At 42.1% G+C, this 27817-nt stretch overlaps 1 protein-coding gene across 1 annotated transcript in view; it reads right to left on the reverse strand.

Moving 5' to 3' along the window:
* LOC121287134 (XK-related protein 7-like) overlaps positions 1-27817 on the reverse strand; it is a 195919-nt gene that overhangs the window by 9898 nt on the left and 158204 nt on the right. Inside the window, exon 3 of the mRNA XM_041204701.1 lies at positions 14633-14832. Within this exon, the coding sequence (XP_041060635.1) occupies positions 14633-14832 (200 nt within the window). The remainder of the gene's footprint in view (positions 1-14632; positions 14833-27817) is intronic.

Below are 27817 nucleotides of genomic sequence, written 5' to 3' on the forward strand. Positions count from 1 at the left end.
TATTCTCTCGCTTTGACTTCAGATGTACACCGCTAGGCATTGATAACTTTACTGGCACCGTTTCAAACCTCTGACCCTGATGATGGGTGAGCTGCCATCATTGTAGTTACTTCAAAGTTCTCTATAATGGTACATTCCAGGGGAGATTCTGCCAGAGTTTACAGAAAGACAAGGAGGGCACTTAACCTGCATGAGGATTTCTACACCAACCATGGACAAATCTGACAAGCATTGGAGAGGAAGAAGTTTGCCCTGTTTGCCCTCCCCTTGCAATAACTGCCCTGTGCACTGTGTAAAGGGGTCAATCCAAATATTATAATGGGGCTGACTTTGGCCATTCTGAAGAATACCATATCTCATTGGATATACCAGCCTCCAGTCTTATGTCAGATCTTATTTGAGCTGGTTTAGTAGGAATTCCCAGCATAGGGACTATCCAATCCCATCTCCTGTATATCACTGTCTTGTAAGAGACATGCAGAGGCCTGTACAAATACACCTGGGAAATCCTAATTCAAATCCTGGTCTCTTTTGGAGCTGTTCTGCCTGATACAGTGAAACTTAGCACTATTATTTTATTTTTGTCATTTTTTTCATATGACCTTTATTCCTAGTCATTGCATCTTTCAAACACACCCCCAGTCTCCACTTAGCTTCTATCAGATCCCTAACCTATCATCTTGTAACAAACAGTGGTGTTCTTTCACCTGCTGTTCAATTTATTCTAACCCTACTAACGTCACCTAGCTATCACCACACAATTCACTCTGTGCTTACAGATATAACCTGCTGTCACCACACAAAGCATGCTACAAAGAAACACTTCTTTCAATAATCTCCCATTTACCAGCGTTGTCCAAAGCAAATTGCTGACTCACCACAGCTGCAGCTACAGTGACACCATTTTAGTCACATGCACTACTTTTAGTAGAAATGCCTGACATATAATGTGGGAAAAAGTACTTCACATATCTTTTCTGGCATGAGATTTGGGTTCTCAGGGTGATGCTCACTTTTTGTACTGCCTCCAACTATGCTTTCTTGGTGGAAGTGCTGGGCTCCCTTTTTTCCCAATTCCTGGTAACATCAAAAATCTAGGAATGTCAGAGAACCTCAGGGTATCTTCCATCTCTTGTCAGACACCCTGAAAGTTTCATAGATTCCCTACAGCAACTTCCATCAGTATATCCCTCCACTCTCCCAACATTTAAGAGAAGCTTTCAGGCTTTAAGCTAGCTGGGGGATCCGCTGCATGCTGCATCCTGTGAGGGAATGGCCTGCTGGAAGTCTGGGCTTGTCTTCTATGAAATGGTTCTCTAGAACAGTATGTTGAGGGATTAGGCTATTTTAGACCTGGTATTATGCAATGAGAAAGGGCCAATTAATAATCTCATTGCAAAGGAGTCTTTGGGGAAGAGCTGATAGAATTTTACATTGGCCAGGATTTCCTGGTCGGTGAGCGGGGGCCGGGGCCCACTCACCGACGCGTAAAATGACGCAGGATGATGTCAGACGGAACTCCCAACTTCACTGCACCTCATTTCAATTTTCAGGTCGGCGGAGGCTCAGCAGAAGCAGCTGTGCGCCCGCCAACTTGTCACTGGCCAATTGAGACCATTGACAAAGTAGTTAAAGTAATTAATGGACCTGCCCGTCCGACCTTAAGGTTGGTGGGCAGACTCGGAGCCCTAGCGGGCTTAAGAAAAAGCATGAAACCTCATCCATGGGCGGGATGAGGTTTCGTGTAGGTTTTTAAATTTTTAATAAAGTTGTCAATGAAAGTGATGGACATGTCCCAACTCATGTGACAGTGTCACATGAGGGGACATGTCAGTGAAATTTTTTCTTCAGTTTTTTAAAAATTTTTTCAGACAGGACCTGATCCTCCTGAGGCAGCACTTAGCCTCAGGGAGATGAGTGTGCTCTTTCGCATGCACGTGCGAAAGAGCGCACTCTCGGCTGAGGGAATAGCACTTCTTTGTGGACGTCACGCTGGGCGGGCCTTAATTGGCCTACCCACGTAAAATGGCGGTACGCCCCCAATTGGGTGCACGCCTCCACACGCCCCTTTCTAAACTGCCCCCCAGCCCGACGGGGGCAAAATTCTGCCCATTAAGTTTGAAAGTGATTTAGTTCAATCCGAAACTCGGGTCTAAAATCTAAACAAGGGAAACTATGAAAGTATGAAGGGCAAACTGGCCATGGTAGATTGGGAAACTACATTAAAAAGTACAGTAGTCGACAGGCAATGGCTAGAATTTGAAGTATTAATAGATGGATTCCAACAAATATACAGTCATTGGATGTATTTTAAAAAAACAAGAAGTGATCCAATCGTGCCTAACAAGAAAAGTTAAAGGTTGTATTAGATCAAAGGAAGAGAATTATAAGGTTGCCAAAAAAGTAATAAGCCTGAGGATTGAGAGCATTTTAGAATTCAGCAAAGCAAGATTAAGAAACTGAAAAAGAAAGGGAAAATAGAATATGAAAGTAAACTAGCAAGAAACATAAAAACGGACTATAAAACTTCTATAGGTATGTACAAAGGAAAAGATGAGCAAAGATAAGTGTGGGCCTATTATATGCAGAAACAGGAGAGTTTATAATGGGCAATTAGGAAATGGCAGAGAAATGAAACAAATACTTTGTCCGGGTCTTCACAGAGGAAGATACAAAAGACCTCCCAGAAATACTAGGGGCAGAATTTTGCCCTTGGCGTGTGGGATCGGTGGGGTTGGGCGGGTTCAGTCAGGAAGCCGACTGCCGCCGTGGTCAGCAGTGCTCTGCGATTTTAGGTGGGCGGGGCAATTAAGAACCGCCCAGCATGATACATGAGTGGCAGCACTGAGCGCTGCCTGTGCGGGTGGGGAGGCGGGTGTGAGGGATAGGAAGTGCGAGCCAGCCTCGTCCGACTTTGCACAGAGCTGCCTCAGGGAGATGAAGAATTTTTTAAAAAAAAATTTAAGAGCAGAAAAATGTAATGAAACGTGTCCCCTCATGTGATGCTGTTCTTTCTTTTGGAAACCTCAACCCTCCCATGGTTCAGGTTTCCAAAAAAATACAAAGGCCGCATGGCCCGAGCTATTGCGCAACTGTGCGTTGACGTCGGCACACTTGGCTGACATCATCACGCGTTATTTCACACTCGGTCGGGTCGGGCGCATGCCCACCCGCTGAGCTAAAAATTCTGACCCAGGGAACCAAGAGACTAGCAAGAATGAAGTACAGGAAGAAATTAGTGTTTGTAAGAAAGTGGTACTGGAGAAATTAATGGAACCGAAAGCTGATAAATCCCCTGGACCTGATGACCTACATCCCAGAGTGTTAAAAGAGGTGGCTGTAGAGATAGTGAATACATTGGTGGTCATCTTCCAAAATTCTATAGATTCTGGAATGGCTCCTGCAGATTGGAAGGTAGTAAACGTTAGCCCACTATTTCAAAAAGGCAGGAGAGACAAAGAGGGGAACTACAGGCTTGTTAGCCTGACATGAGTGGTAGGGAAAATGCCAGAATCTATTACAAAGGATGTGATTTTGGACACTTAGAAAATGATGCTAGGATTGAGCAGAGTTAGCATGGATTTATGAAAGGGAGATCATGTTTGACAAATCTGTTGGAGTTTATCTGGGGTTATAACTAGCAGGATAGTAAGGGGGAACCAGTGCAGGTGGTGTATTTGGATTTTCAGAAGGCTTTTGATCAGGTTGCACACAAGACGTTATTAAATAAAATTAGAGTACATGGGATTGGGAGTAATACACTGGCATAGACTTTTTTATTCTTTCATGGGATGTGGGCATTGCTGGCATAGTCAGCATTTGTTGCCCATCCCTAATTGCCCTTGAACTGAGTGGCTCGTTAGGCCATTTCAGAGAACAGTTAAGAGTCAACTATATTTCTGAGTCTGGAATCACATGTAGGCCACACCAGGCAAGGATGGCAGATTTTCTTCTCTAAAGGACATTAGTGAACCAGATGATTTTTTTACAACAACTGATGATAGTTTCATGGTCACCATCACTGAGACTAACTTTCAATTCCAGATTTATTAACTGAATTTAAATTCCATCACCTACCATAGTGGGATTTGAACCGATGTCCCCAGAACATTAATCTGGTACTCTGGATTACAAGTCCGGTGACATTACCATGATGCCACTGTCTCCCCCACAAATTGAAAATTGGCTAAAGGACAGAAAGCAGGGAGTAGAAATAAATCGGTCAGGTTGGCAGGCTATGACTAATGGGGTACCGCAAGGTTCAATGCTTGGACCCAGCTGTCTATATCAATAATTTGGATGAAGGGACCAAATGTAATATTTCCAAGTTTGTTGATGACACAAAACTAGATGGGAATGTGGGTTGTGAGGAGGATGCAAAGAGGCTTCAAGGAGGATTAGACAATTTAAATAAATGGACAAGAACATGGCAGATGGAATAGAATGTGAAAAAATGTGACGTTTTGCACTTTGGTAGGAAAACAGAAATGCAGAGTATTTTTTAAATGGTGAGAGATTGGGAAGTGCTGACGTCCAAAGGGACCTGGGTGTCCTTGTGCATGAGTCACTGAAAACTAACATACAGGTGCAGCAACCAATCAGGAAGGCAAATGGTATGTCTGGCTTTTGAGTACAAGAGTAAAGAGGCCTTGCTGTAATTGAGTATCGTATACTGTTTTGGTCCCCTTCCCTCAGGAAGGATATACTTGCCATACAGGGAGTGCAGTGAAGGTTCACTAGACTGATTTTATGAGGAGAGATTGAGGAGACTGGGTCTGTACTCTCTAGAGTTCGGAAGAATGAGAGTTGATCTCATTGAAACATATAAAATTCTTACAGGCTTGACAGAATAGATGGGAGTTCAGAACCAGCAGACAGTCTCAGAACAAGGGGAAGATAATTTAGGACTGAGATGAGGCGGAATTTTTTCACTCAATAGGGTAGAGAATCTTTAGAATTCTCTATCCCAGAGGGCCGTGGAGGCTCAGTCATTGAGTATGTTCAAGAAAGAGATTGATATCCACATCGGAGACATCAAGGGATATTGGGATTGTGCAGGAAAATGGCATGGAGGGAGAAGATCAGCCATGACCTAGCTGAATGGCAGAGCAGCCTCGAGGGATTGAATGGCCTACTCCTGCTCCTATTTCCTATGTTCCTATTTCTATGTTCTGACAATCATGTTGAAACCAGGCTCGGTGGTTACAAACAGTCAAGCCTCAACATCATTCTCACCTCTGGGTGTGCTGCCTAATTCAGGAATCATGTACACTGTTCCCATCATCCCGTTAAGATCAGGGCCTATATAAATCCAAGTGCTTTCTTTACAGTGAGGCACAATGTTGCTGAAAGTTTTGATTGACTGAAAATTCTCAAAGATGAAAAGAATAACTGATCATCATAATTAACAAGAGAATAATAAAATCACAAGAGATACTTTTCCTGCTTATATTGTTGACTTGCAAATCAGATTTTCTTTTAAGGCGTTTCTCCATTAAACCTTTGGAATATTGAAATATATATTAATAATCAATAATTATTGCCTGATTAATATGTGAACTTCCCCAAAACACAAAATTGCAGCTATTAAGAAAAACACATTCAAGCAGGTATACATTTAAAATAAAAATCTTTGCTTTCCCACTCACCATCAATAATTAAATAATTAGTCATTAATCTAATTTGCTGTCTGTCGGATTGTGCTGTGTACATGTTGTCTGCTATATTTGCCTACCTAATAACGGAACTGTAGTTCAGTTTTGAAGCAATTTGAAACATTTTAATGACAATAATAACATGCTATATGAGTGCAATTCTTGCTTTCTTCCATTGTCCATACACACTCTAAAATATGTTTAGAACTATATTGGCACCAAACAGTTATTTTGTTTATACTAATGTTATACTATTTTGGCACAAAAGGAAAAAACTGACATTAACAGTATTGTTTGATCTTAAAATATCTGCCAACCATAACCTAATAGTTAAGAGTCCATTTTTGGTACAAAGATTGATCAATTGAATGACAAATTCTTCAGAGAGAGCATGGCTGGATCAAGAAACTGAACCAATTCAAACTGGGTTAGTTTAACGGGATTGGGTCATACTTTGATTTGCAATGAAAGCTTGGTTCCGGCTTTTTTAAAATTAGTAACGTAAAGCATTCTGGACAGGAGGAGACCTTATGCCGGCACTGAATTTAATGCCCTTTTACAGATAATCTAATACATGTCTACTTTCTTGCTTTCTGTCCTTAACCGTTCTTATTCCTCTTCTGTACGTACTTCTCCAGTATTTACATGAACACAGTAATTGATTTAGCAGCAATTAAGCTTAAAATATAAATAAACTACATTTTGCCTTGTCCATTCTTTTCATCGTTTTGATCACGTATACTGAATGCCCCCCTTAATTTTCACAGGGAGTAATAACACTGCCCTGGTTGCTTTCACCTTTAGTCATCACTCAGACCCCTTATTCCTGGAATCATGCTGGCAAATCTGTATTACACCTTCTTTGGGGTCATTATATTCATTTTACAGCAAAGAACTGGACACAATGGATAGAATTTAATGCCCCCCCCCACCCCCAGGTGGTGGGTGTGGAGGCAGGGGGTGCATGGTGTGGATCTTGCCGTCTACCCGCCTCCGCCTGATTAAATCCGGTGCGACAAGTCTCATGGACGGCCTTCCCACCCAGACGCTAATTGTGACCCTTAAGTGGGCAATTAATGCCCATTTAAGTGCCACACCCAATTGCTACTGGTGTTTAGCCAGTGGCAGACTGGGTGTTACCATGTGGGAAGCCCAAAAAAGCAAACCTGACTTTTGGGATGAGGGGGGGTTGAGGGGGGGAAGCGGTTCTACCGTTCAAAGGCACTCAGCGCCTGATCAAGGGACCTACGTCGGGAAGGGGTGGTGCCCACTGTGAGCAATCCCCCTGCCCTTTCTTCCAACTCCTCTTCACCAGCCAGTGACCCCCTCCCACTGACCCCCATCCTGCCCTCACTTATTTGTGGCCTGAGTTCCTCATCAATTTTAGGCCTCTAGTGAGTGCATTACTGGCAACAACCACCACTCCCGGTGGCACTGATGGGCAATGGAGAGCTTCCAGCCTCTGATTGGCCAGCAGCTTTCAGGGGTGGGGGTGGGGGGGCGTTGGAGGGGTGGAATTTCCAGGGAAGGCCTGATGCTGGCCAGTTGGGCACTTAATTCCAACAGATCTTCCCTAACAGCGCTTCTGCTCGTTCTCCAGCTGGCAGACGAGACCTCTGTCGCCAACATTAAATTCCACCCAATATTTCAGATGGGGCTTAATCATAATTTACAGAGTTATCAAGCCATCTTTGCTAGTTTTGTCAGGAGACATTGGAGTGAGTAGGTTATAGTCTGTCAAAAAAATTATCACCAGCTATCTATGTCTCAAGGTGTTTTCATTGAGGAGGTGATAAGGAAAAAGAATCTGGGAGCTATATGACTCTGGATCAAGCCTAATCCTTTAACTTTTTGACAATCAGGCCAATATCATAGGGCAAATGTCAAAGAATAAATGGTGCTTTTGATCAAAAGATTCAAATGTTATGTTTCTGGTCACAAGAAAAGTTGCTCTTCTGAAGATGGTGATGAGTGACCTTCTTGAACCACTGTAGTCTGTGTGGTGAAGGTATTCCCACACTGGTATTAGGGAGTTCCAAGCTTTTGACCCAGTGAAGATGAAGGAACTGTGATATATTACCAATTCAGGACAGTATGTGACCTGGAGGGGAACTTGCAGGTGGGGGTGTTCCCATGAGTCTGATGATCTTGTCTCTCTAGGGAGCAGAGGCCACAAGGTTAGAAAAAGTGCTGTCGAAAGAAGCCTTAGAAAGTTACTGCAATGCATCTTGTAGATGCTACACACTGCTGAAATGGTGTGCTGGTGGAGGGAGTAATGTTTAATGTGGTGGATGGGGCAGCAATTAAGTGACTGTTTTATCCTGGGTAGGATTAAGCTTCTTGAGTCTTGTTGGACTGCACTCATCCAGACGAGTCATGAGTATTCCATAACACTCTTGACTTGTGCCTGGTAGATGGTGGAAATGCTTTGGGGAGTCACTCGCTGCAGAATTGCCAGCTTCCAAATTGATCTTGTAGCTACAGTATTAATGTGATTGATCCAGTTAAGTTTCTGTTCAATGATGACCCCCAGATGTTGATGGTGCGGAGTTGACAATGATAATGCCATTGAATGTCAAGAGGAAGTGGTTACGTTCTCTCTTTTGTTGGAGGTATTCATTGCCTGGCACTTAGTGCTTGCCACTTGTCAGCTCAATGTTGTTCAGGTCTTACTGCATGTGGGCACAGACTGCTTCATTATCTGAGGAATTGCAAATGAAATTGAACATGTGCAAACATCAGCCAACATCCCCACTTCTAACTTGATGATGGCAGAAGGTCATTGAAGAAGCAGCTGAAGTTAGTTCGATCTAGGACACTACTCCAGGGAACTCCTGCAGCTGTGTCCTTGGGCTGGGATGATTGACATCTTACAATCACTGCCATCTTGTTAGGTATGGTCTCAGCTAGTAGAAACAAATCTCAACTTCTCACTGACTTCAATTTTACTAGAGTTCCTTGAGGCCAAAGTAAGTCAAATGCTGCCTTGATGTCAAGAGCAGTCACTGTGACCTCACCTCTGGAATTCAGCTCTTTTTTCCAAATTTGGACCAAGCCTGTAATGAGGTCGAGAGCTGATTAATTGTGGTGCAACCAAAACTGAGCAGTGAGCAAGTTATTGGTGAGTAAGAGACACTTGATAGCTCTAACAAAGACACATTCAATAACTTTGCTGATGATTGAGAGTATGCTGATTGGGGTGAGGGGGGAGAGGGGGGCTGGGATTAATTAGCTGGATTGGATTTGTCCTGCTTTATGTGCACAGCACATATGTGCACAATTTTCCACATGGTTGGGTAGGTGCCAGTGTTGTAGCTGAACTGGAACAACTTGGCTAGGAGGTGATTCTTTCTGGAACGTAAGTATTCAGCATTACAGCCAGAATATTATCATGGTCCATAGCATTAGCTATATCCAGCACACTCAGCCATTTCTTGATATCATGTGCAGTGAATCGAATTAGCTGAAGACTGTGATGATGTGGACTTAAAAGGAGGCTGAGATGGATCATCCACTTGGCACTTCTGGTTGAAGATGTCTGTGGACACTTCAGCCATATGTCTTGCTCTCTTGTGCTGGCCTCCATCATCATTGAGGACCAACATGCTCAGAGAGTTTTCTTTTTCCATTAGCTGTTTAATTGTCCACCATCATTCATGACTGGATGTGGTAGGACTAAAGAGCTTTGACCTGATCCGTTAGGATCACTTAGCTCTGTCTACAGCACACTTCTTCCACTGTTTGGCATACAAGTAGTCCTGTGTCGTAACTTCACCATACTGACACCTTATTTTCAGGTATGCCTACTGCTGCATTTGGCATGCTCTACTTCACTCGTCATTGAGCCAGGGTTGATAATCTGGCTTGATGATAATGATAGAGTGAGGGATATGCTGGCCCTTGAGTTTACAGATTGTGGTGGAATACAATTCTGCTGCTGTTGATGACCCACAGCACCTCATGGAGCTGCTAGATCTGTTCTGAATCTAACTCAGTTAGCACAGTGGCAGCACCACATAACATAATGGAGGGTGCCCTGAATGTGAAGAGCAACTTTATCTCCACAATGACTGTGCAATGGTCACACCTACCAATACTGTCGTAGGCATATAGGCATTCTTTTGTTTGTCACACAACCTGCCACAATCTCAATCTGACACCTATGTCCTTCAGGATTTGGCCAGTAGTGGTGCTATTGAACCTCTTGGTGATGGACATCGAAGTTTCTCAGGTAGATTACATTGTGCGCTCTTCATAGCCTCCTTGCTTCCTCCAAGTGGTGTTCAACATGGAGCAGTGAGTGTGATAGGTGGTAAATCCACAGGCAGCTTCCTTGCCCATGTTTCACCTGATGCTATCCGGAGTCAATGTTGAGGACTCACAGAGTCACTCCCTCCCAATTGTACACCGCTTTAGTGGGTTTACCCTGTTGATGAGATGGTGCATCTCCAGGGATGGCAATGGGGAAGTCTGGGACATTGGCTGTCAACTATAATTTGATGAGCACGAGTAGCTCAGGCTGTTGCTTGAATAGTCTCTGGGACAATTCACCTCATTTAGTTAGTGGGGATGACTTTGCAGGGTTGACTGGGCTGGGTGTGCCTTTGTCATGTCCGAAACTGATGCCAAGGTTGATGTTGAATGGTTCCTCTAGTTTTATTATTACTGTAAATTATTTTCATGGTTCCATACAATTGAGTGGCTTGCTAGAATATTTCCCAGGGCAGTTAACAGTCAACTATATTGCTATGGACCTGGAGTCACATGTACACCAGCCCAGAGAAGTATGGCAGGTTATTTTCCCTGAAGGTAATTAGTAAACTCGGGATTTTATGACAATCCTATAGCTTCACAACTGCCATTAGCGATATTAGCTATTTATTCCAGATTTATGTAATTAACTGAATTCAAATTCACAAACTGCCATGGTAGTGTCTCCAGATAATTAGCTCTGTCTGTTGGATTACTACTTCAGTGACATAACTACTCTACTGTCCCTAACCATTACAGGAACTGCTTAGGAAAATTATGTTTAGATAATATTTTTTTAAATTAATGGCATAGTTAGATCAAAGTAGATGATTGGAATAAGTTTGAGTGGAGGTGATGGGGTAGTGGTTTTGTCACTGGACGAGAAATCCAGAGACCAGGGGTAATGCTCTGGGGACCCGGGTTCGAATCCTGCCACAAGGTCGAATTAAAAAAAAATCTGGAACCGTTATTGATTGTTGAAAAAACCCATCTGGTTCACTAATATCCTTCAGGGAAGGAAATCTGTCGTCCTTACCTGGTCTGGCTTACATGTGACTCCAGACCCACAGCAATGTGGTTGTCTCTTAAATGGCCTAGCAAGCCACTCAGTTGTAATACAACTGCTACAAAGACACAGAAAAGGAATGAAACTGGACAGACCACCCAGCATCGACCTAGGCACCGGAAACAACAACGGCAAAGTCCTCCCTATGGCAAGTGCCAAAATTGCAACAGCCTAACGTCCACACGGAATCATAACTTACAGATAATGTCCCAGACTCCACCATCACCATCCTGTCCCAACAGCAGGGCAGACCCAGCAGAGATGGCGGCACAGTGGTATATAGTCGGGAGGGAGTTTCCCTGGGAGTCCTCAACATCGACTCCGGACCCCATGAAGTCTCATGGCATCAGTCAAATATGGGCAAGGAAACCTCTTGCTGATTACCACGTACATTTTGAACATCACTTGGAGGAAGACTGAGGGTAGCAAGGGTGCAGAATGTACTCTGGGTGGGAGACTTCAATGTCCACCAAGAGTGGCTTGGTAGCACCAATACTGACCGAGCTGGCCGAGTACTAAATGACATAACTGCTAGACTGGGTCTGCGGCAGGTTGTGAGGGAACCAATAAGAGGGAAAAGCATACTTGACCTCATCCTCACCAACCTGCCTGCTACAGATACATCGGTCCATAACAGTAATTGGTAGGAGTGACCATCGCACAGTCATTGTGGAAATGAAGTCCATCATGTTATATGGCACTACGACCGTGCTAAATTAGATAGATTTTCAACAGATCTAGCAACTCAAGACTGGGCATCCAGAGGTACCTTGGGCCATCAGCAGCGGCAGAATTGTACTCGAACACAATCTGTAACCTCATGACCCAGCAATCCCCCACTCTACCGTTACCATCAAGTCGGGGGATCAACCCTGGTTCAATGAAGAGTGCAGGAGGGCATGCTAGGATTAGCACCAGGCATACCTAAAAATGAGGTGTCAACCTGGTGAACTGGACTACTTGCATGCCAAACAGCATAAGCAGCAAGTGATAGACATAGCTAAGACATTCCACAACCAACGGATCAGATCTAAGCTCTGCAGTCCTGCCACATCCAGTTGTGAATTGTGGTGGACAATTAAACAACTCACTGGAGGAGGTGGCTCCACAAAAATCCCCATCCTCAATGATGGAGGAGCCCAGCATATCAGTGCGAAAGATAAGACTGAAGCATTTGCAATAATCTTCAGCCAGAAGTGCTGAGTGGATGATCCATCTCTGCCTCCTCCAGAGGTCTCCAGCATCACAGGTGCCAGTCTTCAGCCAATTCAATTCACTCTACGTGATATCAAGAAACGACTGAAGGCACTCAATACTGCAAAGGCTATGGTCCCTGACAATATTCTGGCAAGAGTACTGAAGACTTGTGCTCCAGAACTTACCACGACCCTAGCCTAGCTGTTCAAGTACAGCTACAACACTGGCATCTACCCAGCTATGTGGAAAATTCCCCAGGTATGTCACGTACACTAAAAGCAGGACAAATCCAATCCGGCCGATTACCGCCCCATCAGTCTATCTTCATCTTCAGTAAAGTAATGGAAGGGGTCATCAACAGTACTACCAAATGGCACTTGCTTAGCAATAACTTGCTCACTGATGCCCAGTTTGTGTTCCGCCAGGGCAGCTCAGCTCCTGACCTCAGTACAGCCTTGGTTCAAACATGGACAAAAGAGCTGAACTCCTGAGGTGAGGTGAGGTGAGAGTGACTGCCCTTGACATCAAGGCAGCATTTGACCGAATGTGGCTTCAAGGAGACCTAGCAAAACTGGAGTCAATGGGAATCAGGGGGTAACTCTCCACTGGTTGGAGTCATACCTAGCACAAAGGAAGATGGTTGTAGTTGTTGGAGATCAGTCATCTCAGCTCCAGGACATCACCGCAAGAGTTCCTCAGGGTGGTGTCCTAGGCCCAGCCATCTTCAGCTGCTTCATCAATGACCTTCCTTCCATCATAAGGTCAGAAGTGAGGATGTTCGCTGATGATTGCACGAAGTTCAGCACCATTCGCGACTCCTCAGATACAGAAGCAGTCCATGTCCAAATGCAGCAAGACCTGGGCAATATCCAGGCTTGGGCTGACAAGTGGCAAGTAACATTCGCGCCATACAAGTGTCAGGCAATGACCATCTCCAACAAGAGAGGATCCAACCATCGCCCCTTGATGTTCAGTGGCATTACCATCACTGAATCTTCCACAATCAACATCCTGGGGGTTACCATTTGACCAAAAACTGGTTGGCCATATAAGTACCGTGGCTACAAGAGCAGGTCAGAAGCTAGGAAACCTACGACGAGTAACTCACCTCCTGACTCCCCAAAGACTGTCCACCATCTACAAGGCACAAGTCAGGAATGCGATGGAATACTCCCCACTTGCCTGGATGAGTGCAGCTCATACAACACTGAAGAAGCTGGACACCATCCAGGACAAAGCAGTCCTCTTGATTGGCACCACATCCATAAACATTCACTCCCTCCACCACTGACGCACAGTAGCAGCAGTATGTACCATCTACAAGATGCACTGCAGGAATTCACCAAGGCTCCTTAGGCAGCACCTTCCAAACCCATGACCACTACCACTTAGAAGGACAATGGCAGCAGATAGATGGGAACACCACCACCTGGAAGTTCCCCTTCAAGTCACTCACCATCTTGACTTGAAAATATATCGCCGTTCCTTTATTGTCGCTGGATCAAAATCCTGGAACTCACTTCCTAACAGCACTGTGGGTGTACCTACACCATATGGACTGCAATGGTTCAAGAAGGCAGCTCACCCACCTTCTCAAGGGCAACTAAGGATGGGCAACAAATGCTGGCCCGGCAGCGAAGCCCAGCTTCCTTGAATGCATTATAAAAAGTTTACATGTCTAAAATATAGACGACAACAGATCAAAATACAGAGGAGCATGGCCATTCAGCCCATTTAGTGTATCCTTCTATAGAAACCTATGGATAATATCCAACTACCTCAAAAAATTCCACAGGTTTAGCTATGGGATACATGTTAATATTTATGAAGCTATGTTTAAGGAAGAGTAACAGGTGAAACTTTTCCATTGAAACAATAACAGTATTTTCGAATATCACCAGAAAAGTGGAACACATCTTTGGCTTAATGGTAGCACTCCCACACTGAGGCAGAAGGAGCAGGGTTCAAACTATACAAGGCAAGCCCGGTGTGTGGAGACTGGACCACTTATGGAATTGTGGATTGTCATCCAATAGGATAATTTAATTCATGTGGGTGTAGGTGACCCACCCTTCATCTTTTGAATTGTTGGAACCAATAAAAGCCTCATACCATCCAGGGCACATCATCCTAGTCAGGTATATGGTTGATATAAAGATGGTTACGCCCATGAAAGATTGTGGTCTGCCAGACTGTTAATCAGCCTGTTAATCTTTCCATGTTCTCCAAGAGAAAGGAGTAAAGATATGAAAACAACAACAGCAGGTTAGTGACAGCCTAAATGGGCTGAAAGGACAATTGGTTGAATTTTTGAAGACGGGGAAGGAAATCCATAATACAGTAAGAAAGTAACAAGTAGGTGAAAGTGACATAAAGGGACAAACAGTCAGAATTTTCCCATTCCTAAAATGTCTTGTGTTCTTTTGGGTATGCCTTTATATTGTGAGAAATTATTGAGCCGTACCTTGCAAGGTTCCAATATGGTTTCTCTGCACCATAATGCTGAGCTGCAGGACAAGCTGTGGTGCACTTTTAAGGAAGGTCTCCAGCAGGCGCAGCATGTTTATGTCAGCACTCTCAAACATCATTCTCCAGTAGAAGTGTCGACGCTCATGTTCTCTGTGCCAACGGCTTTGAATCCCAAGATACATGGCTCTGAGATACCTATTTAAAACACAGAAATAATGATCAAGGTAACTTAGTGGCTGTTAATTCCATAGAATCCACTTTATTAGTGACTGTCCAGTACATAGCAGCTGATGGGGATGTGTGCTCAGCCATTGCCTAAATTCTTACACAGGGTGACTGAATAAAAGGGCTGGTTTAAATTATGAATGTAGGTAAATGTTGCAGCTTTATTAAATGGATTCTTAAATAGGACAGTAGCCAATTCATTGCTGGACTAATTAAATGTTTCAAATAAAAACAAAATACAAAATCAATGCCATTTAAATGAGTAATTTGAGCTTTTGATAGATGCTAATTTAAAGATGTTGACAAATTTTATTATAAAGAATCTGAAGATAATCTTGCAAGTTTTAAGTTATGGTCACCCAGCCAAGATAAGATGTCATGATTTAGGACACCTACCAGTATCTGCTGTTAGTTACACCTGCCCTTGGGCATTTATTTTTTTTCAAAGTTGTTTTGTGTGGCAAGTTGCTGAACGTGCAAGGACTAAGAAAGAAGTGTAAATTAGAGTGGGTGAATTCAATGCCAAATGTTCTACTGAAAGAAACGGAGAGGGAAAGAAAATTTGGATTAGAGAGAGAGAGAGAAAAAAGATAGAGGAAATGTATGTATCTTTAAAACCTTCAACATCAAGCCAGAAGGAATGAGACTCCACACCAGTAGTAGAATTTTTAAGCACCATGATGTTGATTCTCACTCTCTCATACACAAATTTAGGCTGCAATCACAATCAATTTTAACATCAGTATGGTTTTGTACCAACCCTAAAGCTGTGAGAGTCAAGTTTATGAATCTGTTCCTAGCAGAGAACTTCAACCATCCAGAATGCATATTGAAAAATTGTGGGAGCCTTGCTCATTATTTTCAGCCATGAGGTGCATGCCCGATTTCCAAATATGCACATCTTCACATGCAAGATTCAGTGTGGGAACGTAAAAAATGTGCTCACAGTCAAGCGAGCTCAGGAGCACAGTGCTTCTGTTTAATATCTCAGGCTGTAAATCCAGTGTGATATTAAACCAAGCATTAAAGTTACCAAAAATATACCCTCTGAACCTTTTGGATACTCTTTACACTTACCTGTAATTAAATAGTTATGTGCTGCGGATTCTGTCAAGACATGCTATTACATTTTTAACCACTTGAAAGATGCACACACATGCAACTGTATATATACAGAGTTCTCTCCTGGTAGTAGAAATCAAGCTTCACACAAACACTGTAAATAGGGTACTGCTTGGTTGAATTTAAACTGCAGTTAATGGCTGTAGATCAATAGCTACTCTGTAACTGCGCCCTTAAGTCCCCGAAAACTAGTATCTGTCAATTTAGAGACTGGCATGATCTAGTTACCCTAACAGTTTTGTAAGCAGATGCTGAACTGTTGGTTGCTGTTTTATATAATGGTTTAAACAATGGTTTAAACCTGAATAAATTTATTATATTTTTGTTTAATCTCAAATTTCAAAAAAATTGAAAAAACCAAATAATTGTGTGTGATGAATTCTCCAAAAATAGAACAGCCAGCATAGGCTTTTAAGAAGATTTTTCAACACTGTGCAAAGTGATAAGATTAAAGGGAATTTTGTGTTTTATAGGATTTTTATCCTTAGGGATGTGATCCGTGTCCCTTTATATAATTGGTGTTAGGAATGTTATTCCTATAGCACTGCTGAATTCCATTATTAATACGAGGCCAGAGTCCAAAAAAGTACAGGACTGAAATTCCGTATTTACTTCAATTGGATCAGTGACTCTAACCCACAATTTTGTGGGACTACAATGCCAGCTTACTGTAAGTTGGCAGGGCTATACTACTGAGTGCAGTTAATAGGAGGAGAGCAGTTGGCTGCACTTTAGCTTTGAAAACACAGTTTTATACTGAATTGGACTTGCACATTCTCACACTCACGGTTGTGCACTGTACGCTTTGCAAATTTGCCCAATAAAATGAGGTCCCAATATGGATGCCTCAAATGAGAACAGTAGCAAAAAATCAGCAATAGCCTGAAGAGGATGTAGAGGTCAACTCATTAATAGCTGCAAGCGACATCTGTGCCACTCTCAAACACTCTTTACTCCAGAACTGTATCATATTCTACAGATCCTCCAAAATAACTTTAAAACTTTTACAAGGACAATATCCGCATGCATAATAACTTTAATGCAACCATTATTTTTCTGTGAAACTAAACTGCGAATTTTAAATGTTTCCTTCTCCAGTGCTTCCACATGGTGACAGTATGCAACTTAATCCGTGCTTCGCCTAGAACATCAGTTTTTCTGTCTTTTCCCAGCATTCAGACTGGTAAACATGCTTGCTGTCAATTATCCATTACAGTCTGATCCAGCTCCTCTTTTGAGCTTCTTATAACCTTGGTTCAGTCCTGCACTGTGAATGTTGATTCAGTTCTAATCTACGAACATGGAGCAGAAGTGGGCCATTTGGCCCCTCAAGCCTCCTCCGCCATTTAGTAAGATCATGGCTGATCTCAAATCTGCATCCTGCATACCCGCAATAACCTATCACCTCCTCGTTTAACAAGAATCTATCCATCTCTGCCTTAAAAATATTCAAAGACTCTGCTTCCACCACCTTTTTGGGAAGAGAGTTCCAAAGATTCACGACCCTCAGAGAAAAAAATTCACCTCATCTCCGTTTTAAATGGGCAACCCCTTATTTTTAAAGTGACCCCTGGTTCTAGATTCTCCCACAAGAGGAAACACCCACTTCACATTCACCCTGTCAAAACCCCTCAGGATCTTATGCGTTTCAATCAAGTTGCCTCTTACTCTTCTGAACTCCAGAGGATACAAGGCTAGCCTCTCCAACCTTGCCTCACAAGGCAACCAGCTCAATCCAGGTATTAGTCTGGTAAACCTCAACTGTTTCCAACACATATACATCCTTCCTTAACTAAAATGACCAATACAGTACACATTACTCCAGATGTGGTCTCACTGGTGCTCTGTATAACTGAAGCACAACATCTCTACCTTTGTATTCAATTCCCCTTGTAATAAATGATAACATTCTGTTAGCGTTCCTAATTACTTGCTGTACAAGCAAACTAGTTTTTTGCAATTCATGCACTAAGACACCCAGATCCCCCTGCATTTCAGAGCTTTAAAATCTCTCACCATTTAGATAAAATGCTTCTCTTTTATTCCTCCTGCCAAAATGGACAATTCACATTTTCCCACTTTATACTCAATTTGTCAGATCTTTGCCCACTTACTTAACCTATCTGTCTTTTTGTAGCCTCCTTTTGTCCTCTTCATAATTTACTTTACTTCCTACTTTTGTGTCATCAGCAAATTTGGAAACCATCCCTTCATCTGAGTCATTTATATAAGTTGTAAACAGTTGAGGTCCTGCACTGATCCCTGTGGCACACCACTCATTACATCTTGCCAACCTGAAAAAGACCCATTTATGCCTCCTCTCTGCTTCCTGTTAGCCAGCCAATCTTCTATCCATGCCAATATGTTACCACCTATACAATGAGTTTTTATTTTCCGCAATAACCTTTGTTGTGGCACTTCATCAAATGCTTTCTAGAAATCTAAGTACAGTACATCCACTAGTTCCCCACAGCACATGTTACTAAGTAATAATAGGTTCTAACATTTTCCCTATGACAGATGTTAAGCTAAATGGCCTGTAGTTTTCAGCTTTCTGTCTCCCTCTCTTTTTGAATAATGGAGTTACATTTGCTATTTTCCAATTTAATGGGACCTTCACTGAGTCTAGGGAGTTTCGGAAAATTCAAATCAATGCATCAACCATCTCACTAACCACTTCCTTTAAGATCCTAGGATGAAGTCCATCAGAACCTGAGCACTTGTCAGCCCGCAGCTCCAATAATTTACTCAGTACCGCTTCTCTGGTGATTGTAATTTTCCTGAGTTCCTTTCCGCCATCCCCCCCTTCCATTTTCTGATTTATAGCTGCTTCTGGGATGTTACTTGTATCCTCTACAATGAAAACTGATGCAAAATACCTGTTCAATTCATCTGCCATTTCCTTGTTTTCCATTATAAATTCTCCAGTCTCACTTTCTATAGGCCCAGTGCTCAATTCGTTAACCTGTTTCTTTTTAAAATATTTGTAGCAACTCTTACTATCCGTTTTTATATTTCGGGCTACCTTTCTCTCATACTCTAATTTTTCCCTCCTGATTAATCTTTTAATCATCCTTTGCTGTTCCTTATATTCTGTCCAATTTTCTGGCTTTCCACCTATCTTTGCACATTTATATGCTTTTTCTTTAAGTTTTACACAATCTTTAACCTTTCTACTTAACCACGGATGTTGTGTCTGTCCCTTGGAACTTTTCTTACTCGTTGGTATGCATCTATTCTGTGTATTCTGAAATATCCCCTTAAATGTTTGCCATTGCATCACTATTGACCTATCCCTTAACTTAATTTGCCAATTCACTTTAACCAGCTCTGCTTTCATGCCCTCATTTAAGTTTATTTAAGTTTAAAAACAGAGCAGAATTTTACTCCATGGGTGGGCACGCACCCGACTTGATTGGGCGTAAAATCGCATGAGATGACATCAGGCGAGCGTCCCGACGTCATTCTGCCCTCATGCAATATTTCACAATTAAGCCCAATTGTCTCCAATATTTCGTGGCCCATCCAACCTTATGATTGGTGGATGAGCGAATTGACTAGGCCGACTTTGCATTTTTTATCAGACCTCATCCAAGGGCGGGATGAGGTTTCCGTTATTAAATAAAATAAAAATAAAAATCTGTTGACAGCATTTTTACCATCTATATGTTCAGGTGCCTGATTGTGACGCTCAGACATTTCTTTTCTGATTTTCAAAACTTTATTTCATGGTTTTTGAGTCTGCAGCTCCCTGAAGCAGCTGTCTGCCCTCAGGGAGCTTTCTCTCAGCACTCGCCTGCACTCACGTTGACGTCTTTGCCCACCCTCCTCCCAGCTCCACCCTGACAGCACTGAGCTTTTCAGCACATGCTTCTTGCTGGCCAGCTGTTAATTGGCCAGCCAGCGTGTATTCGTGGTCGGGAGCTGATTGTGGTTGGCGGTCCATTTCCTGGCTGATCCTGGGCCCGCCGATCGTGCCCACCCGCAAAGCTGAAAATTCAGGCCATAGACTCAGACCCATCCTCTCTCCCTCAAACTGAATGTAAAATTCAATCATATTAGGGGTGCCTTCACTATGAGATCATTAATTAATCCCATCTCTTGCACAATACCAGGTCTAGTTTAGCCTACTCTCTGGTTGGCTCCAGAACATGCTGTTCTAAGAAACTATCCCAGGAACATTCTATGAATTCCTCATCGAGGCTACCTTTGACCATCTGACTTTTCCAGTCTATATGTAGATTAAAATATCCCATGAATAAGGCTCTGCCTTTCTAACAAATTCCCATTACTTCTTCCTTTATGCTCCACCCTACCATGCGGTTACACTTAGGAGGCCTATACACAACTCCCACAAGTGACTTCTTGCCTTTACCATTTCTCATCTCCACCCAAACCATTTCCACATTCTGGTTTTCTGAACTTAGGTCATCCCTCTCTATTGTGCTAATACCATCATTAACTAGTACAGCCACCCCTCCACTTTTTCCTCGCTTCCTGTCCTTCCTAAATGTCCTATACCCTTTAATATTCAGGTCCTAATCCATGTCCTGCTGCAGTCATGTCTCTGTAATGGTTATCAAATCTTACTTATTTATTTCTATGTGCGATCTCAGTTCATCTGTTTTATTTTGATTAAAAAAAAATACTGTCTGTAAAATAGCCAATAGTTTAGGCTGACCCCTATTGCTGCAAGAACATGTGCATCCAAAATATCGATCAAGGTCGCTTTAAAAAAATGGCAAGTCTGTAAAAACTGATAATGGCTAATGCACCTTTTAAAGGGTTAGTTTTGCACCACAATTATTGTCTAAATATCAAGGATGTATGCTACCATGGAAAATATCAACACCTATTATTTATTGTTCAAGCTACATCTCTTATTTCAAAGTTGTTTAATTCAAATTATCTGATACTTAAAACTGAAATAGTGTCAAAACTTTAATTTATTTTGAGCCCAAACATTTTTAAACTAAAAAACAGACTGTATGCCAAGCTTTGCCCTTTAACTGTTGATGCGTGTAACAACATTGCATAATGTTACTATTATTATAGCTGCTAGCTTTCAGAGTACCATCTTATACTGTGACATGAAGCTTTTTATTTTTACACATAAATCACGATGCCAGGAGTGAGTTAGAATAGTCAGCTGACGGAAGAAAAAAATTAAATGAAAATTCATTGCACACTTTTGTAATTGGAACAGAGTCCAGATCGATATTTTTCTTCAAATGTTCTTCTCTCTTTGTGTATCCAAAGTATTCAAAGAACAATGGCTAGTTTTACCAGTGTTCTAACCAGATGATAAAAAATAGCAAGATTTTCAACAACACCATCACCAGCAACACCTTGGGACTCGCTATTGACCAGAAGTTGGGCTGATCCAGCCATATCAATATAGAACAGAAGTGGATACTCTGGCTCAACTGATCCCTTGAGGCCTACCAATTATCTACATTCAAGTCAGAAGGATAATGGAATTGTCACTATTTGCTTGATGGGTGTAGAATTTTGACACCATTCAGGACAAAGAGCTTACTTGATCTGCGCTCCTGCTACTTAACTCCATCTCTGCCCCATAGTTCATCAGCATGTTGGGGTTGTAGTATTTTTGATGTACATGATGCACTGTAACAATACACTAAGGTTAGCGCAACAGCATCTCTATCCACTGGGACCTCATCTACGAAGAAGTTTAAAAGCAATGATATAGGAACACCACATGCATCATCTTTACTTGGATACATATAGGGGCTTCTTGCTATTATATAGTTGGCCATCGGGCCTACCAATTAAAGTAGTGTGTTAAGTTGTTCAGCTTCTGCCTTTTTATCCATATCTGAAGCAATTAGGTTGATATCCTACAATTTCCTACCTACTACTATTGTAGAAGCAGCTTCCCTACAAGGACAGCAGCGCTTCAAGGAGAAGGTCCATCTTCTCAGGGCAACTGTAGTATAAGGATCGGGCACATCAAGGGCTAACATGGGATTGAGTACAGTACCACCCACACAGTGATGTAAGGGAACACATGAGCCACACCTAGTGGTCAATGTAGTGTTGGACAGAGCCATGTGTAGAAACAAGCATGGAGACAGTTCCTAGCTTAGACTTTTACTATACTCATGTATATAGTTTCTAGTAGTTAATAAATAATTACTGTTGAATTACCTAAGACTATGAATACCTTAATTAAACCTACCAAACTATATCCAACACCTTACAACATGGTGGCAGTAAATGGAACAACTCAAAACCCTGCAAAGACCACAGAAGAAAATTAAAATCTTGGAAAAATTAAAGAAGCATTCTGACCTGAAGAAAAGCTCAAGAAGTGTAGGCGCAGAAGGAAATTGCCAGAGAAAAGCTCCAAAGAAAGGCTTGGAAGTTGAAGGCAGAAATTAAATTTCTCACTGCAGCAGATGCCTTTGAATCCCATGGAAGTCCAGCTTCAATACCCAGTGTGTGCAGAGTCAGCAGATCTAGCAGGGGTGAGCTAATAAGTTGAAATTCCTGGGCAACACAAGTCCCAAAAAAAAGTTAAAAACTGCAGTGGTCAGAAATTGCCATTTAAATCACAGGCTGAGAAACCCAACTCCCACATTGGTGTCTGAATATTTGGCGGCCGAACTCGCTCCGAAGAAAGGAAAAAAATAATAATTAATTAAAACTTAATTGTGATTGAGTAGGCAGCTTAAAAAAACCAGCAGAAGCTGGGATTCAATGCTTCCAAGATCCAAGAACATTGCGCTAGAATGGGAAAAACTCTAACCAGTCAATCCAAGTAGCCATTGTTGAAAAATTGTAAACACTGACATCGTGAATGCCACTACTGTGGGAGCCTACCAAAACTGGCAATTGCAGGAAAACCCTTTGTGAAAAAGCATACAGTGGCACCATCTTGGATTTTCGGAAAACTCTTAGAGATGAATCTGCAATTTAAAAATTTTAACAATGGATCAGAAATCCACTCTTCCAAATCAATCTGGACTTATCCACGATCAATCACAAAACTGGGGACTTTGGACAAAGAGACTTCAGGTCCGGATAAAAAGACAGAGCTGAACAAGTTAGCACACTGCTTTATTGGGTAGGCCTGATGGTTGATGACAAAATAGCTAGACAAGGAATCAATGAATCATTTGCAAAATTTGATGAAGTTTTAAAATCACTCGATGCTTATTTTAACTTCAGAAATAACAAATCCTTGAAAGGGCTGAATTTAACAAACATATCCAGCAGCCAGGAGAACCTGTTGACTCCATTACTGAGCTGTACAGGATGACTGAAGACTGTGATTGCATTGACCTGAAATCTGAGCTAATCAAGGATAGGATAGTTGTAGGAGTAGCGTATGACAGACTCTCAGACATGCTTCAAGTGAAGGAAGATCTAACCCTTGAGAAAGCCATATTGTGAGGCAATATGAAATCTGTTTGCAGCACAGATGCATAGTAAGGGGAAAAAGCAAACCGTGATACAAAGTAAATGCACTGTCTAGGTAGTGAAGTGGCACAGAACAAGGGGTATCCAAGGGCAAGAGATGCAATACCCTAACTGACCAGTAGAGTGAATATGCCAGCACAGTGTCTCCACAGGCGTGATCAATGTCTGGTTATTTCAGCCTAATGCTTTCAATGCAACTGAATAAGGTACCAAAGGAAACTGTGCAAAGCCAAAACACCAAAATGCACAGGAAATCCCAAGATGATTCACAAGGTTGAAACTGCACACCAAGAGGGCACACAACCATGCTTCTTGGATGAGGGCAAAGATCCTGGATTTTCGTTCTGTCATGTGGACATCTCAGTTAATGGCCCTCTTACAAACTTTAAATTGGACATAGGAGCCAGTGTTACAGTCCAATTGGACAAAGAACTGAGGCTGAGAGACCTCTAGCTATGAACAATAGATGCACCACTCTCTGGGCCTGGAGGAATCTGACTTCTGGCCATAGGCATAATTCTGGAACCACTAAGGTATGGTGGCAAACAAATCTTCGAACTGATGTACATCATCTGTAACCAGTCTTTTTCTTTTTCTTGAGCAGAGATGCCTGTGTAGCCCTGAATCTCCTCAAAATGACAGAAGATGGTAAGATGATCACTGTCATAAACTATGCAGAACTACAAGTCTCCGAGAGCTCTAGCAAGAAAGATGCTCTTGAATTGTCTTCTCTCTTTGCAGAGTAGGTTGTCCACTTTTTCCACAGGTGCCAGAAGCCCCTCATTGGTCAGACCAGCCAACCACTCACATAGTTACCATGACACCTTGAGTTGATGACAGTCAAGAGAGAACCAGCAACCTCCGGCTCTAGCACCAGTTGGAAAGATAAACCCTGAGATCACAGAGCAGATGCTGCAATCTCCAGCCAGCAAGACAGTGCCACAAACGATGCTGGAACTGAATAGCAGCCATCATTGATGACAGCACACCTCACAGCCAAACACAAAGGTGAGCTTACTACCAAGTTGCATCCTCACAGCAGGAAGAGCCATCTTCCATCCCAGTGTGCGTCACAGACAGCTACAGGAAGGAAGAGGAAAGAAACACTAGAGACGAGCCCAGAGTTTGTTCACCACATAAAGAGTGGGATAAACCAATCTCCATCTATCACTATAATTAGGGAATCGACAAAAAGTGATTCAACGCCAAAGAATGGAAAAAGAGGATAAAAAGACAGCAGAACAGCTTCTATTTAACCAAGTTTACCTGCAGGAACAGAGCCTACCACACCTCTGACAGTAGTGAGAACAAGATATGGAAGGATTATAAGGCCTCCAGACTGCCTGATATTTGAATTCAGAGACTTAAGGTGGTGGGGAAACAGGGAGATGGGGTAGTAGTAATGATGTAATACAGGCTTGTCCAACCTTTTCAAGTGGGGTGGGGGCACATTTCAATTTTTTTTCTCACTCAAGGGGCCGATGATCAAATTTCGGTAAGATAAGGTTTCACACAACATTAAACATGAATTTCACGAATATCAGCGTCAAAGCAATAAATTGATCATTTCAAAAAAGAGTAATTAATAAAAATACCTATTATAAAGTGCAAAGCAGCAGGGTTCACCAAGAAAACTTCCATTATGCCATTTTGCTTAAGAAGCTGAGCTAGAGAAAGACAGGTTAGACACCACGTCCTGGTCACAGGGAAGGGGTGGGGTCCAGGCATGAGCTGAGGAGTTGGATTTATTGAACACTGACCTTGCTTTAGCCTCTAGTGGTGCACATTCCATGCTGGCCTCGGCGGAATTCATATGAAAGTGGGGATCAGAAGCAAGTTGCCTTTCAGCCTGGGTTTTCCTCCTCTACAGGCCTGCTTTGTGGATAGGTTTTTGGGGAGTGAGGATCACGAAGGTGATGGCTGGGCCCTCTTCCCATTTTGTGGACTTCCCCGATTCTTGCCCGCTCCGTGGGGCCTCCCCGACAATTGCCCGCTGGCCGGACACTTGTTGCTTCCTGCTTGCCACCCTGCTTACCGCTCCTCTCCCAAGCCCTTGCTTGCTTCCCTTGCAATCTGCTTTTCCTCATGCCCTCCCCACTCGCTCTGCCATTTTGGCCCTGTGCTCCTTCAGCTGTCGCCTGTGCAGGAGGCTGAGAGAGAGCAGCACACTCTGAAAACAGAGGAACAGCCACTCACCTTCACACTACCGATTGCTCAACCAATCAGTGACTGATTCTCTTTCAAATTTGCTGCTAATCAGCCAGAAATGTGAGAGAGACACAGCCTGTGATTGGAGGAGCAGATCTTTCATTCAACTTACCCGTAGTTTGAACAGTGAGTCTGTGGCCGGGTTATGGCCTGAGAGCTGGGCTTTGGATAAACCTGATGTAATACATGGGGTAAATTGGGATAACTTGTAAACATGTGGATTAAAGACTTGGGGGAGGTGCAGTATAAGGATCTGGTATATAAAGGGTTAATGTGGGTCTGAGTACAGTACTGCCCAGTGATGCAAGAGAACACATGACCTACACCTAGGGGACAGTGTAGTGCTGGACAGAGCCATGTGTAGAAACAAGCATGGAGAGCTCCTAGCTTAGACTTTTATTGTTCCTATGTATACAGTTTCTAGTAGTTAATAAATACTTACTGTTGAACTACTTAAGACTACGAATATCTTAAATAAGACTTACTGAACTATGCTCAACACCTTACAACAAACTAGGGATATACAATAGATGTGGCCTTGCCAATGTTCCAAGCACAAACAAAAAATAACAATTCAGCCTGAAGTAACACATCTAAACACAGAAGAAAAAGCCATTCATCTTATTGCAGGTTGTAGGATTTGTTGTGCACAACATGGCTGCCAGGCTAGACTATATAACAATCACTACAAAAGTAATAAATTGTATCTAATATTCTATGGGAACATTTTAAGAAATGCGATGAGGTGCTACTTAAATGTACCTTTCCAATCTTTCTTTCGCTTAAAAAAGAATTGTGAAACATGTTTCACAAATCAATGAATTCCATTGCCTTGCTTATGAAGTATCTAAATGCTGTCTTGTATCACCATGCACTCTTCTTGTCTTTTTTTAAAAAAAAACATATTTCCTCCTGTCCAACTTCAGGAAATACTCAGGATTAGAGTCTGCTTCTTTTTATTGCAGTCACTCTGGGTGAGTCACATCCCAAATAACACAGGATGTAGCATCTTCTGTGGTTTGTTGTTTTTTTGAATCCATTTCAGAAATGCAACAGATTGGAGCCAACTGTCTACTGGAAATATTATCAGTTACCGTAATTTTCTGAATAACACACACCCAAATAATTTGCCTCAACTCCCCGTACTGTGGTCAAACTTACCCTTTAATGACAAAAGTATGAGTAAACTTGACTCAGTTAAAGGGTCTGTTCCCACCATAGTTTGTTGAGCAGCTGGCTCCAACGCTCATGCAAAATGTGCGATACTTCGGAACAGCGAATGAGCTGACAGCATTCATCGATTGTGGCATGTGATGTGCAGGCAAATTTCTTGGCAACAAGGCAGGGTCCTTCATACTAATGTTTTGAGTTAAAAATTTTAACTGTTGCATGCCAGAGAAAAGAGCATGATACATGGCAGCCTTCAAATATAAGAAACACATGGTAACAGAGGAGTCACATGGGAATTTGACGTGAATGAGGCAAACCTTAGACTTAATATTGAATGTAGCGATAACTCCTTTTGATTTCTGAACATTTCTAATTGCCCTTCAATACATGTAAATAAATATAAAAAATATTAACATCTAGCTTTTTGATCATTTCGGCCAAAAAATTAAATTTATAAATGCAGAAAATTAATGAAACCAAGAGGCAATTCTAATTCATGCCTTAAAAACAGAAAGAATTCGAAAGAAATGTTATCAAAACACAATACTTTTAGTAGATTTGAATCAACATTCACAATGTTCAGAAGTGATGTTCTTGACCGTCTGTAAAAAGAAACATTTCGATTTGTCACCATGTATAATCCATACCCTAACTTCTAAATAAATTTATAACGAAAAATGCGTATTATATTCAGAAAATTATATGTTAAAAAAGACTCTTTTGTTTGCCGATCTCACCAGTCTACAGAGTGACAGGTATTTTAGGATGTGCCTATTCATAGCAATTAAAGTTGTAACTTTAAAGGGATAAAGACAAAATTATACTCAAGTGCATATTAGCAGCATAACACTGTGTTACATGATGTATTGCTGTGATGTATGAACACTGTCACTATTTTCACACTGGCATCAGTGTTTTGAAACCCAGTTTGTGTCAGAGCTTGATGGTGAAAAAAAACTATCAGCCCTTAATGGGCTTGAACCAGGGGCAGAATTTTACACAGAGATAA

Source organism: Carcharodon carcharias, chromosome 14, assembly GCF_017639515.1.
Source record: "Carcharodon carcharias isolate sCarCar2 chromosome 14, sCarCar2.pri, whole genome shotgun sequence".
NCBI lineage: Eukaryota > Metazoa > Chordata > Chondrichthyes > Lamniformes > Lamnidae > Carcharodon > Carcharodon carcharias.